Source organism: Herpailurus yagouaroundi, unplaced genomic scaffold, assembly GCF_014898765.1.
Source record: "Herpailurus yagouaroundi ecotype Mexico unplaced genomic scaffold, PumYag 197, whole genome shotgun sequence".
Lineage (NCBI taxonomy): Eukaryota > Metazoa > Chordata > Mammalia > Carnivora > Felidae > Herpailurus > Herpailurus yagouaroundi.
Genome location: NW_024412428.1, coordinates 18,404,555 through 18,417,121, shown reverse-complemented (window position 1 = coordinate 18,417,121; position 12,567 = coordinate 18,404,555). Strand labels below are relative to the sequence as shown.

The 12,567-nt window shown below is 41.1% G+C and overlaps 1 protein-coding gene and 1 pseudogene across 5 annotated transcripts in view; one reads left to right on the top strand and one right to left on the bottom strand.

Moving 5' to 3' along the window:
* The window catches only part of MRPS31 (mitochondrial ribosomal protein S31), a 64,548-nt gene that overhangs the window by 577 nt on the left and 51,404 nt on the right, over positions 1-12,567 (top strand). For all 5 annotated transcript variants that reach the window (XM_040448301.1, XM_040448298.1, XM_040448297.1 and 2 more), the window contains exon 2: positions 4,562-4,846. In XM_040448301.1, coding sequence (XP_040304235.1) covers positions 4,562-4,846 — 285 coding nt within the window. The remainder of the gene's footprint in view (positions 1-4,561; positions 4,847-12,567) is intronic.
* Positions 2,268-4,425, bottom strand: LOC121012632 (ubiquitin-40S ribosomal protein S27a-like; annotated as a pseudogene).

Below are 12,567 nucleotides of genomic sequence, written 5' to 3'. Positions count from 1 at the left end.
TTTTATTTTATTTTATTTTATTTTATTTTATTTTATTTTATTTTATTACTTGCCAAGAGTATAGTGGTCTCATTCCAGCCTCCATTTATCCTCTGGTTCATTATTGAAAGTATTTACAATGTACCAATACTGCTGTTAAGTCCCTAATAAAAACGATCCTGCCATCACGGAGCTTATGGTTCCACCAGGCAGGCAATTCAAGTACAGTGGAGTAAAGCTGAGATGGTGTAGGTAACACAGACTGTTTTATTAATACAAGTAACCGCTGGGTGAGCAAGTCGGGACAGCTAACCATTGTAGGAAAGAAAGGTTCAGAGTATCCTTTCTGGAAAAGAAATCTGATAAACTGTGGAGGGGAACTAAGGGTTGGAGCTAGCCAGGCAACAAAGGGTAGTTATGCATACTTTATGTTGGTATTTCTTCTCTGAGAACTCTCATCATTATGAAAACTTAATTTTACTGCATTATAGTCCCTGCAGAACGATATGGGGCCAGTCTGGTTAAGTGCAGCTCTAAGCAAGTTGGTAGCAGTGGGGATGGGAAGTAACAGCTGGATGGAGGAGAAAAATTGCACAGGTAGAATTGATATGATGTGACATATGAGGAAATAAGGGTAAGGTAGTGAAAAGATTTCGGCTGGCTGCCTTGGAGGATTAGGGTACCATTAATGTTAACAGAAGAATGAGCAGCTTTGAGAAGGCTTTTTAAAATACGTCACGGTTTTGAAAATACAAAATATCTATTATGGGAAGGAGCCCCTTCGGTACAGAAGGGTGAAAAATGGAAAGTCAGTAGGAGAGGGGACTCTTGAACGTGGATTTGGATGTGTTGGATTTGAAGTGCTATGGAGGGGCGCCCGCGTGGCACAGTCGGTTAAGCGCCTGACTCTGGGTTTCAGCTCGGGTCATGATCTCACGCTTCGCCCGCATTGGGCTCTGTGCTGGCAGCACGAAGCCTGCTCGGGATTCTCTCTCTCCCTCTGTCTCTGCCCCTCCCCCACTCGCATTGTCTCTGTCTCTCTCAATATAAGCAAATAAACTTAAAAAACTTTTTTTTCTTAAATGAAGTGCTGAGGAGATGGAGGCTCTCAGCAGAAACAAGCCCAAGTGGGAGGTTACAACTGGAGTTTTATTATTTTAGTGTTATGAAGTTAACTGCCTGTACCTGAGTTTCCTGTAATAAACACAGATTACTTTCTGTAGCCTTGTAACAGCCTTGGAAGGAAACATTGAAGGAGGGAGGTTATATGTGAGATTCATTCTCCTGATTGACACCTTTCTGTTATAACACCTTTAATGTTAATTTAACTTGTACATACAAAATAATAGAGCATTTTCCTAAATTGAATTGTACCACATGGTGAATGATATTATGATGAAGGTCCTGTGTACTGATTATGAGGATGCTAGTTATGTGCCTGGTTTTGCATTCTAGTTAAGTGCCTGATTTGATAGCCTCTGTCATTTTTTTAAAAATGTATTTATTTTGAGAGAGAGCACTCATGGGAGCGGGAAAGGGGCAGAGAGAGAGAGAGAGAGGGAGAGAGAGAATCCCAAGCAGGCTCTGTGCTATCAGTGCTGAGCTGACATGGGGCTTGATCTCATGAACTCCTGAGATCATGACCTAAGCCAAAGTCAAGAGTTGGACATTTAACTGACTGAGCCACCCACACACCTGAGCCTCTGGCATACATGCATGTATTTGTGTGTGTGTGTGTGTGTGTGTGTGTGTGTGTGTGTGTGTGTGTCTGTATGCACACACACACACATATAAAAGAGGCTTTGTGCCCAACCTGGGGCTTGAACTCACGACTCTGAGATCAAGAGTTGCATGCTTCACCAGCTGAGCCAGCCAGGCGCCCCACCTCTGAAATTTTTATAAGCAGATCAGATAATTTGGTTCCGCATTTTTGGAAATAGCCATTTTGTCTTTCATTAAAAGGTCCCTAGCCTGGTACTCGCGTTTGCTAGCTTTGAGAACTTGGTATAATAAGTAACCCAGGGTCTGATGTAGGGTCTTGAGATGAGTTATATCAGAATCACCTGGCATCTTGGTTAAATGCAGGCATGTCCTTGGGCCCCATTCCAAACTTAGCAACTAAGAATCTCAGGAATATGTTTTAAATAAGCTCCCTATGTAATTCATATGACCCCTAAAGGTTAAGAGCCACTGATTTAACATCTTTGAATGTTAAGTTTCTTCTTCTATAATACAGTTTCTTCTTCTATAATACAAATAGTAAAACCGGTCCTATAAGATTGTAAGGATTAAATGACATACGTAGCATAGCTCCTCCAATGTGGTCCTCTGATGGGCAGCATCAGCATTACTTGAAACTTGTTAGAAATGCAAACTCTGAGTCCCTCTTCAAAGCTACTGAATCGATTCCTTGGTTGGACCACAGAACCTGTTTTTTAAAAGTCACTTAGGTAACTCTTAAGCATATTGAAGTTTGAGAAACAGTGTTCTAACCTGTTATCTTCATAAAGATAGGGACCATGAAATTCTTATTTACTAATGTATCACCAGTGTGTAGGGTAGCGCTTGACACAAAGTAGATGCTCATTGTGTTTAATGAATGACTTTTCATACGTTATACTCTCTTAATCTAACACACTGATTAGTTTTTAAAGTTCTTCAGTATCAAGTATCAAAAGGTTTTTAACATCACAAAATAAAATTAGCTATTTGGGTTACTTAGATTTGGCAAATCTTTTGCATGCATTTGAAATCGATGTAATCATTTGTGTTGTTCTTTTTCACAAATGTATCTAATGAACAAAGCAGAAAGTAGCCACTGAATATCCTTTTTTTTTGTTCCATTTTAGCTTAGTTTACAAATGGTGATTGGTTAAATGACACGTAGCTCAGGGAGAAAGTTAATCAGATTAGAATAATACCCAGACATGGCTTTTGTTTTTTTAATCTTTTAAGTTTATTTTACTTATATTGAGAGACAGAGAGAAAATGGGAGGGACAGAGAGAGAATCCCAAGTAGGCTTCACACTGCAGCGTGGAGCCTGACATGGGGCTCGAACTCAACAACCATGAGATCATGACCTGAGCCAAAATCAGTACTCGGCCACTTAGTTGACTGAGCCACCCAGGCGCCCCTTTTATTTTTTTATTTTATTTTTAAACAATTATTTATTCTTGAGAGAGAGAGAGAGAGAACACACATGTGGGAGGGGAGTGGAGAGGGGGAGGGGTGCAGACAGGGAACGAGAGAATCCCAAGCACACTTCTGCATTGTGGAGCCCAATGCAGGGGAGATCACAACCTCAGCTGAAATCCAGAGGTGGACTGCTTAACCAGCTGAGCCACCCAGGAACCCCTATCCAGACATGTTTTTTAAAGAAAGTAACCTTTCTTTGTTAATAGAAATGTTTATAGCTTTCAAAGAGGTATTATTATATCATGTTAAGGACATGGCAGTCAGTCAGTTTGGGGTTTGAAAATAATAAATGGAAATTTACTAACCCTGTCAGTGTTTTGCAACCTTTTTTTTTAAATGTTAGTTCCTGTCTTTTGTTAACCTGTAAACAATTACTTGTTTTTGATTTGTTGAAGCAATAGGTCAGACAGCATATGTCACAATATCTGTCAAAGTGGCTAGCCATAAAAACTCCAGCACCACATTCATCTGAAGGGCATTCCTGACAAAGGCAACTGATTTGCCATTTTCGTCCACTTAATAGTATTTCAGGGCAGCTGCCTTAACCTTCTTTCTCTTATGCTTATTCTTCTGGGAGTGGTATAAGACTCCTTCCTTTTCTTAACACCGCCATGAAGTCTTAACACAAGATCAAGGGTAGACTCCTTTTGAATGTTGTGACAGGCCCGGTATATCCATCTTCCAGTTGCCCGCCAGTGGAGATCAGTCTCCACTGATCAAGAGGAATTCCTCCCTTATCCTGGATCTTGGCCTTTCCGTTTTGTCTTCTTTTTGAGGGATCAGCCTGGAGCGTGATGGTCTTCCCCATAAGCGTTTTCACAAAAATCTGCAGCTCGGCAGTCGTTCCGCTGCCAAGAGCGGATCAGAAAGTTGCGACCTTTTTTAATGTCATGGAACAAATAGAAAATGATCTTTGTATCAAACCCTGAGGTAAATGGAGGGAGGCAACAGTTAGGTGCACCAGCAGCCCGGGCCTCCCTCAGCTACCCCAAGGACAAGGTGATCAATCAGTATCTCAGCACATCTGTACCCATTTGTGACTCACCAGCATGTCTTAGGGCTTAGTGAGCTTTAAGCTACATGACCTTGGGTAAATCGCTTCACTTCTCTGGTTTCCAGTTTCCTTATCTGCAGAATGGGGATAATACTTGCCTTATAGAGTTGATGTGGGTATGAGAAAATGCACATAAAATATGTTGCACCAGACTAGGCACATATTCTGTATTCAATAAATGTTAAAATTGCTTCATTATGGTTGCTGACAATAATAAAAAGCAAAAGGGAAGGGTTCGAATTGGAAAAATTTTAAAACAGAAGCAGTGTTTTTGAGTCACTTTATTATTTTGCATTGTATTTTTCATTTTTTTCTTTAACACATCTTTCTAGGACAAAAAATGAAGTCCACCGATATTTTGGCACGAGCAACGTGATCTGTAACAAGAAAGATGAGCAGTCTGCTCCAACACGTGATATTTCCAAGGAAACAGAGACCCAAGAGAGTGTGAAGGAGAACACAAAAAAAGACTTGTTAGGTATTATTAAGGGCATGCGAGTTGAATTAAGCACAGCCAAAGTACAAACAACAAGGCCACCCAATAGAAGACAACTTAAGAGTATAGAGGCTACAACTGGCAGGCTTCACAAAGTTCCGGAAGATGCCCCAAAAAAGAGGTAAATTGAATGGAATTTCAACTGCGTTGAAAGTACTTTTTGAAACTCCTTTTTCTTTTAGAAAGGAATTTTAAATTAGAGGATCTGGGAGATACTGCATGAAGATTATCAGTTTGTAAACACGGAGACTTTAATACTAACTTGAAAGATACTATTACCCTTTTGTATTTAAATAGGAAGGGAACATGTGCATACAATCTAGAGAGGAAAAAGTAGAGATCTAATTGAGAATTCCACATATTCTTTTACATATTCATCAGTGTTATTAACTGTCACTTAATTGCCTCTTTAAACTGTTAATTACCAAATTGTTTATATCCTGATTTGGAAGTAGCTTCGCGTCTCTGAAGGACTTGTTTCTTTGAAATTTCCATTTAAAAAATTCCACCTAGGATAGAATGTAAGCATGTTGATTACAACTGTTGTATATGATTTCCTTTGACCAGTAATTATCAGTGTTCTCTACTTACATGATTTCCTTAACATGTAATTATTTGTGCTTGTCAAAAGAGTATTATACTTCATTGATTCTAAGTGCAATCAGTAATATCTTAGCATTGTGTTGTGGTTTCAATGACAGTGTTTTGTTTTAATGATAGATAAATAATGGTGTTTCTTACATCAATCAAGTAATAAGGTATGTGGCTTGAAGATCCCCATCTCTGACTTCTCTTAGCAGAATCAACAGATAATGTAGATTCCTATCTTCCAGAACGACTTAATATTTTCATGAAACTTCTTGTCTCTATACTGTATCATATTGTATCAAAACTACCTCTGGAAAGCATAATTGCGTGGTAGGAAAAAAGCTAGTTCAAAAAATGAGTGGCCATCAAAGCTACCTCCTTCTCTTTACTTTTTTTAAGTAATCTCTACACCTAACATGGGACTTGAACCCATAACCCTGAGGTCAAGAGTCAGATGCTCTACCGAGCCAGCCAGGTACCCCATCCTCTTCCTCCCTTTTAGAAACAAAATAAAGCAAAAATACTACATAAAAGTATATGGAATTAGGGGCACCTGGGTGACTCAGTTGGTTGAGCATCCAACTCTTGATTTCGGCTCAGGTCAGGATCCCAGGGTCATGGGATTGGGCTCCACATTGGGCTCTGTGCTGAGCTTGGAGGCTGCTTAAGATACATTCTCTCTCTCTCTCTCCCTCTCTCCCTTTCTATCTCTCTTCCCCTCTTCCCCCCACTGCTCCCTCTCTCTCCACTCCTCTGCCCTGCACGTGCACTCTCCTTCTCAAATAAAAATTAAAAAAATTTTTTTTGTTATTAAATTTTGTTTAATGTTTATTTTTGAAAGAGAGACAGAGACAGGGTGCGAGCAGGGGAGGGGTAGAGAGTGGGGGAGACACAGAATCTGAAGCAGGCTCCAGGCTCTGAGCTGTCGGCACAGAGCCCGACACAGGGCTTGAACTCAAACTGTGAAATCAGGACCTGAGCCAAAGTCAGATGGTTAACTGAGCCACCCAGGTGCCCCTCCCCCACCCCCCAATTTTTTTTTAAGTACACAGAATTAGATAATACAGACACACATGTATAAAAATATTTACCAAGAGTTTTTTTTAAGCTTGCAGACCTGTTTGTGACCCATTGTGCTTTTTTTATAATTATACAATTTAATTATCTGTTATAGAAATGGTTAAAATGAGCTGAATGTTTTGCAAAGACTCAGGAAAGGAAATTTTAAAAATTCCTTTCCAATTAGGTATGAATGAGGCAAGTAGAAAAATGCAAGAAAATTCTGCATCAGACTGCTTTGTAAGCATTTTTAAGTTCTTGCTGCATGTTTCTGCTTTAAAGAAACCAGAATTGGAACTCTTGGAGGATGTACTATGGGTGCAGTGTATATATAAAAGATCTATGTTGGAACTTCTATTCAAAGAGGCTTTGGTCCTACATCAAAAGATTGGTGAATGAGACCTATTTGTTTTGAGTTTTTAAAAATGAATCTTTTAGGGTGCCTGGCTGGCCCAGTTGGTAGAGCATGCGACTCTTGATCTCAGAGTCATGAGTTCAAGCCCCACATTGGATATAGAGTTTACTTAATAAAAATTTTTTAATGTATCTTTTAATGATTTTGTTCCCCACTCTTTTTTTTTTTTTAAGGGATCCCAGATGCACAGAATTGAGTAAATCATCTTTGATTCATGATGACTGTCATTGCTCTATGCATGGCCTGTTTTTTAGTTTTTTTATTTGTATTATATACTGAACCCCCATTGATATTGTTAGTGTGGCTGCATAACAGTTGCCCCAAAATTTAGTGGCATAAAACAACCAGTTTTTTATGCTCATGGATTCTGTGGGTCAGCAGTGTGGGCAGAGCACAGTGGAGAGGGTAATCTCTGTTCCGTGCTGTCCTTACTCAGAAGACTTGCAAGTCCAGAGGCTGGAATCATCTGAAGGTTTGCTCATTCATTGCTCTGACAGTTGAAGCTGGCTGTTAGCTGAGACCTTAGCCAGGACTGTTACCAGAAACACCTACCTGTGGCCTCTCTGTGTGGCCTGGGCTTCCTCACTGCATGGCGGCTGGGTTCCTAGGGCGAGTGTCCCAAGAGAAAGGGAGCCGGGAGGAATTTGTATTGTTTTTATGATGTAGCCTTGGACTCAGATTGGACACTGCCACTCTCATTTCCTGTTTCATATTGACTTTTGAGGGGTACTCGCTTTTTATCATAGCAACTTCCAGAAAACCCATCTTCCCAAAGATGATGTCAACAAAAGGCATGCGGTAGTCTAGTGTTAAAACCAGGACTACCTTGCCTTAGTAGTTCAGTCACTGACAGATTGCTGTATTTCCTTGTAGTGCTCCAGGGTTCCTTAGGGCATAGTTTGGGAACCAAGATCGTATTCTACATTGAGCTCCCTGTGCAAGGCTGTGGGACCAAACCCATAAGTTTCTTAGAATTCCTGTTTGTTTGAAAGACTCTCTGAGGCAGCATTTTAAATCTTGGGGTGCCTGGCCGACTCATTCGGTGGAGCATGAAACTCTTGATCTTGGGGTTGTGAGCTCAAGCCCCAGGTTGGGTGTAGAGGTTACTTAAAAATAAAATCTTCAAAAAAATAATCTTTCTAAGATCTTAACAGAGGGTTTTGCAGTCATGCCTATAGTTTCCCTGACACTGCACTGAATTTGATTTCTGTTCAGAAACCATTTCTTTTTTTCAGAGAGAAAGAGTACAGGAGCTTGAGCCAGTGAGGGAGGGGCAGAGGGAGAGAGACTCTTAAGCAGGCTCTACATACGTACGTAGCCTAGCACGGCACTCCATCTCATGACCGGAGCTGAAATCGAGTCAGACGCTCAACCAACTGAGCCACCCAGGCACCCCTGTTCAGAAACCATTTTAAATTTTAGCATTGTTTGCTGTCTGGAGGGGCTGAGAATGAGAAATGTTTTCTTTTGGATACCTGCAAGTCTTGGCTCCTTTATATGGAACGGTTCTTTCTTTTTTTTTTAATTTTTTTTTTCAACGTTTATTATTTTTTATTTTTGGGACAGAGAGAGACAGAGCATGAACGGGGGAGGGGCAGAGAGAGAGGGAGACACAGAATCTGAAACAGGCTCCAGGCTCTGAGCCATCAGCCCAGAGTCCGACGCGGGGCTCCAACTCACGGAGTGCGAGATCGTGACCTGGCTGAAGTTGGACGCTTAACCGACTGCGCCACCCAGGCGCCCCTGGAACGGTTCTTTCTTATCTCTTCTCACATTTTACCATCTGCAACTAAGGTTCAACACTGGAAGTCTCCTTAGACTGGCTCATCCAGTTCGTTGAGTGTGTTTCCTGTTTCCCACCTTACTAGAAGCAACAATGCTGCTGAACAGAAGTCCCCTTTTCTGTAGCTTCCAGTAATGTTGATTTTCCTAAAGCTCTCCCTCACAGTGGCTTTGAGAGCCTTCAAGCTCTAAGTCTCTTTGAGGCCCTAAGTTCTCATCAATACTTGCCTCGAGGTCTTTCCAGTTTCTACCCATTGCCCAATACCCAAACCTCCTCCATACATTTTAGGTTTTTTGTTACAGTAGCACCCAACCTCCAAGCACCAAAATGTGTTCCAGTTAAGTGTTGCTGCATAACAAACCATCCCAAAGCTTGGCCGCAGCATCTCTGCAGCGTAGGCAGAGGTAGCTGTGTCCGCCCCACTTGGCGCTAGTGAGAGCCGATGCAAGGCCAAGGTCTCGTGAGTCTGAATGTGTTGTGGAACTAGTAAGAACCCTGGGGAGAACAGCAGTGACCACAGTTTCTAGCTCCTGTAACTTTCTCTCAACCAAGCAACTACCAGTAAGAAGGATTCAGCTATTTATTAATTAATGAATCCACTAGTAGAAATTTAGATTATTTCTAGTTTTCCATTAGTACAAAATAATGCTATGATTAACATCATTCATTCATTCAGCAACTTTAGATTGCCATTAGAGCTCAGGCACTGTCCAAAGGGATGGAGGTAGAACACTGAACAAAACAAGTCTCTATTCCTTACAAATGGGGGAAGAGTCAGGGGGCGGAAGAGGATGTTTTTACGCCACACACAGACACATAGTACATTAGGTGATGAAACATGAGGAAAAATAAGAGCGATCGGTTAGAGAGGTGCTATTTTTTTTTTTTAATTTTTTTTTTTTCAACATTTATTTTTGGGACAGAGAGAGACAGAGCATGAACAGGGGAGGGGCAGAGAGAGAGGGAGACACAGAATCGGAAGCAGGCTTCAGGCTCTGAGCCATCAGCCCAGAGCCCGACGCAGGGCTCGAACCCACGGACCGCGAGATCGTGACCTGGCTAAGTCGGACGCTTAACCGACTGCGCCACCCAGGCGCCCCGAGGTGCTATTTTTTAAAAAGGGATCATGGAAGAATAATGATTGAGCAAAGACCTGAAATAAAGTTATAGATAAAGCAATGCAGATATCTGAGAAATGCTTTGCCTGTCAGGCACAGGGGCTGGAACTGCTTGGACCTTGCATTTGGAGTGTGCAGGATCCCTCCAATTCTATGTGTACCTGCTTATTTTCTTTAGACAAATACTCCTGGAAGTGGAACTAGTGGGTAAAAGGATTGGGGTGTATTTTAGACTTTTAATGTATGTCATCAAATTGCCAAAAGTTACGGTGATTTGTGTCCACTCAGTAGTATCCTTCCCCTTATTAGAATTTCTTTTCTGAAATTGTGTATGCTGTATAGTTCATATTAAAGAAATTTAGGGAGTACAGAAGGGTATAAAGTATGTTTTCATGAAATAGTCTGAGTTATAGGATAGAATAGATTTTTAAGAGACATTTTAACAAGGTCTCATTACCTTTTTAAAATCTGTGTAGAGGGGCACCTGGGTGGCTCGGTCGGTTAAGTGTCCAACTCTTGATTTTGTCTCAGGTCATGATCTCATGGTTGTGAAATCAAGCCCCGCATCGGACTTGGGATTCATTCATTCATTCATTCTCTCTCTCTCTCTCTCTCTCTCTCTCTCTCTCTCTCCCCCCCCCCCCCCGCCCCCGGGGCTGCCCCACTCGCACTCTCTTGCTCTCAAAATAAATAAGCTTTAAAAAATAAATAAAAATAGAAAAAATGATTTGGAGTGAAGTTCAAACCTTATTCACTGGCTACAGTTTTGAAAGTAGCTCATTTCTTTTTGACTAATTGTAATAGTCCCTCTTTTATTCTATTTTTCTTCCTTGGCCGTCAGATTCTAGATCTCTCCTATCTTGGTAGGCAAAGTCCTTAAATCTTTATCCAACAACCTCAGGGATTTGGGAACTTTGATTTGCATATTAGACAGCAGATCTTTATATAGAAAGTCAAGTATAGTAAAACGTTAACTTGAATCCCACTCATTGAGATGGCAATTCTTAGTTAATATGTAAATAATGTAGACAATTTCCTTTTATGTCTAGCACAATTTTCTATTAATTTACCCTAATTTACTAAAGAGTAGCATTTTCGGTTTTTTTAGCGTTTTCTTACGGAAAACTTGAAACAAAATGTAATAAACTTGTACCTAAACTACACGACATACACAAAGTGTACCTACCTGTTACGCAGCTTCAGTAATCATTTTGCCATTCTTGTGTCGTCTGTGTGTTCACCTACTTTGCGTCTCCTGCTAGATGATAACGATGATTTCTGGGCTTTGTTTTTGGTTTTTTTTTCAGGTAAAGTTTACATACTTTGAAGTGTACACATCTTAGCTGTAGGATTCTGGCAAATGCATATGCCCATGTGCTTATCAGATGCAGAGCGTTTCTCATTTGTGTCTTTCCGTCAGTAGACTTCTGTCCTGAGACAACCACTACTCTGACTTTTTTCACCTTAGGTTAATTTTGCATATTCTAGAACTTGGTGTAAATGGAATCGTACAATGCATACTCTTTTTTTTTTTTTTTAATTTTTTTTTAACATTTATTTATTTTTTTGGGACAGAGAGAGACAGAGCATGAACGGGGGAGGGGCAGAGAGAGAGGGAGACACAGAATCAGAAACAGGCTCCAGGCTCTGAGCCATCAGCCCGACACCCAGGCGCCCCATACTCTTTTTTTTTTAATGTAACTTTTCATTGTTTCATTCACGTTGTAGGTGTGAGTTGAACTATTCCATCATATGAACTTATCATGATGTGCGAATAGGTTTAGCTACGTTAATATTTTCTTGCAGTATAGTTTCTGAAATACATTGGCGTCTCATTTAAAAATCCGTAAATTGGGGCGCCTGGGTGGCGCAGTCGGTTAAGCGTCCGACTTCAGCCAGGTCACGATCTCGCGCTCCGTGAGTTCGAGCCCCGCGTCGGGCTCTGGGCTGATGGCTCAGAGCCTGGAGCCTGTTTCCGATTCTATGTCTCCCTCTCTCTCTGCCCCTCCCCCGTTCATGCTCTGTCTCTCTCTGTCCCAAAAATAAATAAATGTTGAAAAAAAAAATTAAAAAAAATAAAAATAAAAAAAAAATAAAAATCCGTAAATTGGGGCACGTGGGTGGCTCAGTCGGTTGAGCATCCAACTTCAGCTCAGGTCATGATTATCATGGGCTTGCTGCTGTCAGCACGAAGCCTGCTTTGGATCCTCTGTCCCCTTCTCTCTCTGCCACTTCCCCAGTTGTGCACACTCTCTCAAAAATAAACATTTAAAAAAATAATAAATAGGGGCGCCTGGGTGGGTCAGTCGGTTGAGCGTCCGACTTCGGCTCAGGTCATGATCTCACGGTCTGTGGGTTCGAGCCCCGCATCGGGCTCTGTGCTGACAACTCAGCAGCCTGGAGCCTGCTTCGGACTCTGTGTCTCCCTCTCTCTCTGCCCCTCCCCCGTTCATACTCTGTCTCTCTCTGTCTCAAAAATAAATAAAACATTAAAATAAAATTTTTAAAAAATAATAATAAAATAAAAATCCAGCAAATTATAATTAAGGCTGATCCCTCCCCCTCCCCCTTTTATTTTTCTTTTCCTTACTTTGTGCTTCAACAAGTATCCAGTAACTTCAGCTTTCAACATTTTAAAGTTTATATAAAACTAACACCTAATATTTACAAATTCTTGATTTTGTTAGAAATTGATTTTTTTTAATGTTTTATTTTTTTTTTTCAACGTTTATTTATTTTTGGGACAGAGAGAGACAGAGCATGAACGGGGGAGGGGCAGAGAGAGAGGGAGACACAGAATCGGAAACAGGCTCCAGACTCTGAGCCATCAGCCCAGAGCCTGATGCCGGGCTCGAACTCACGGACCGCAAGATCGTGAC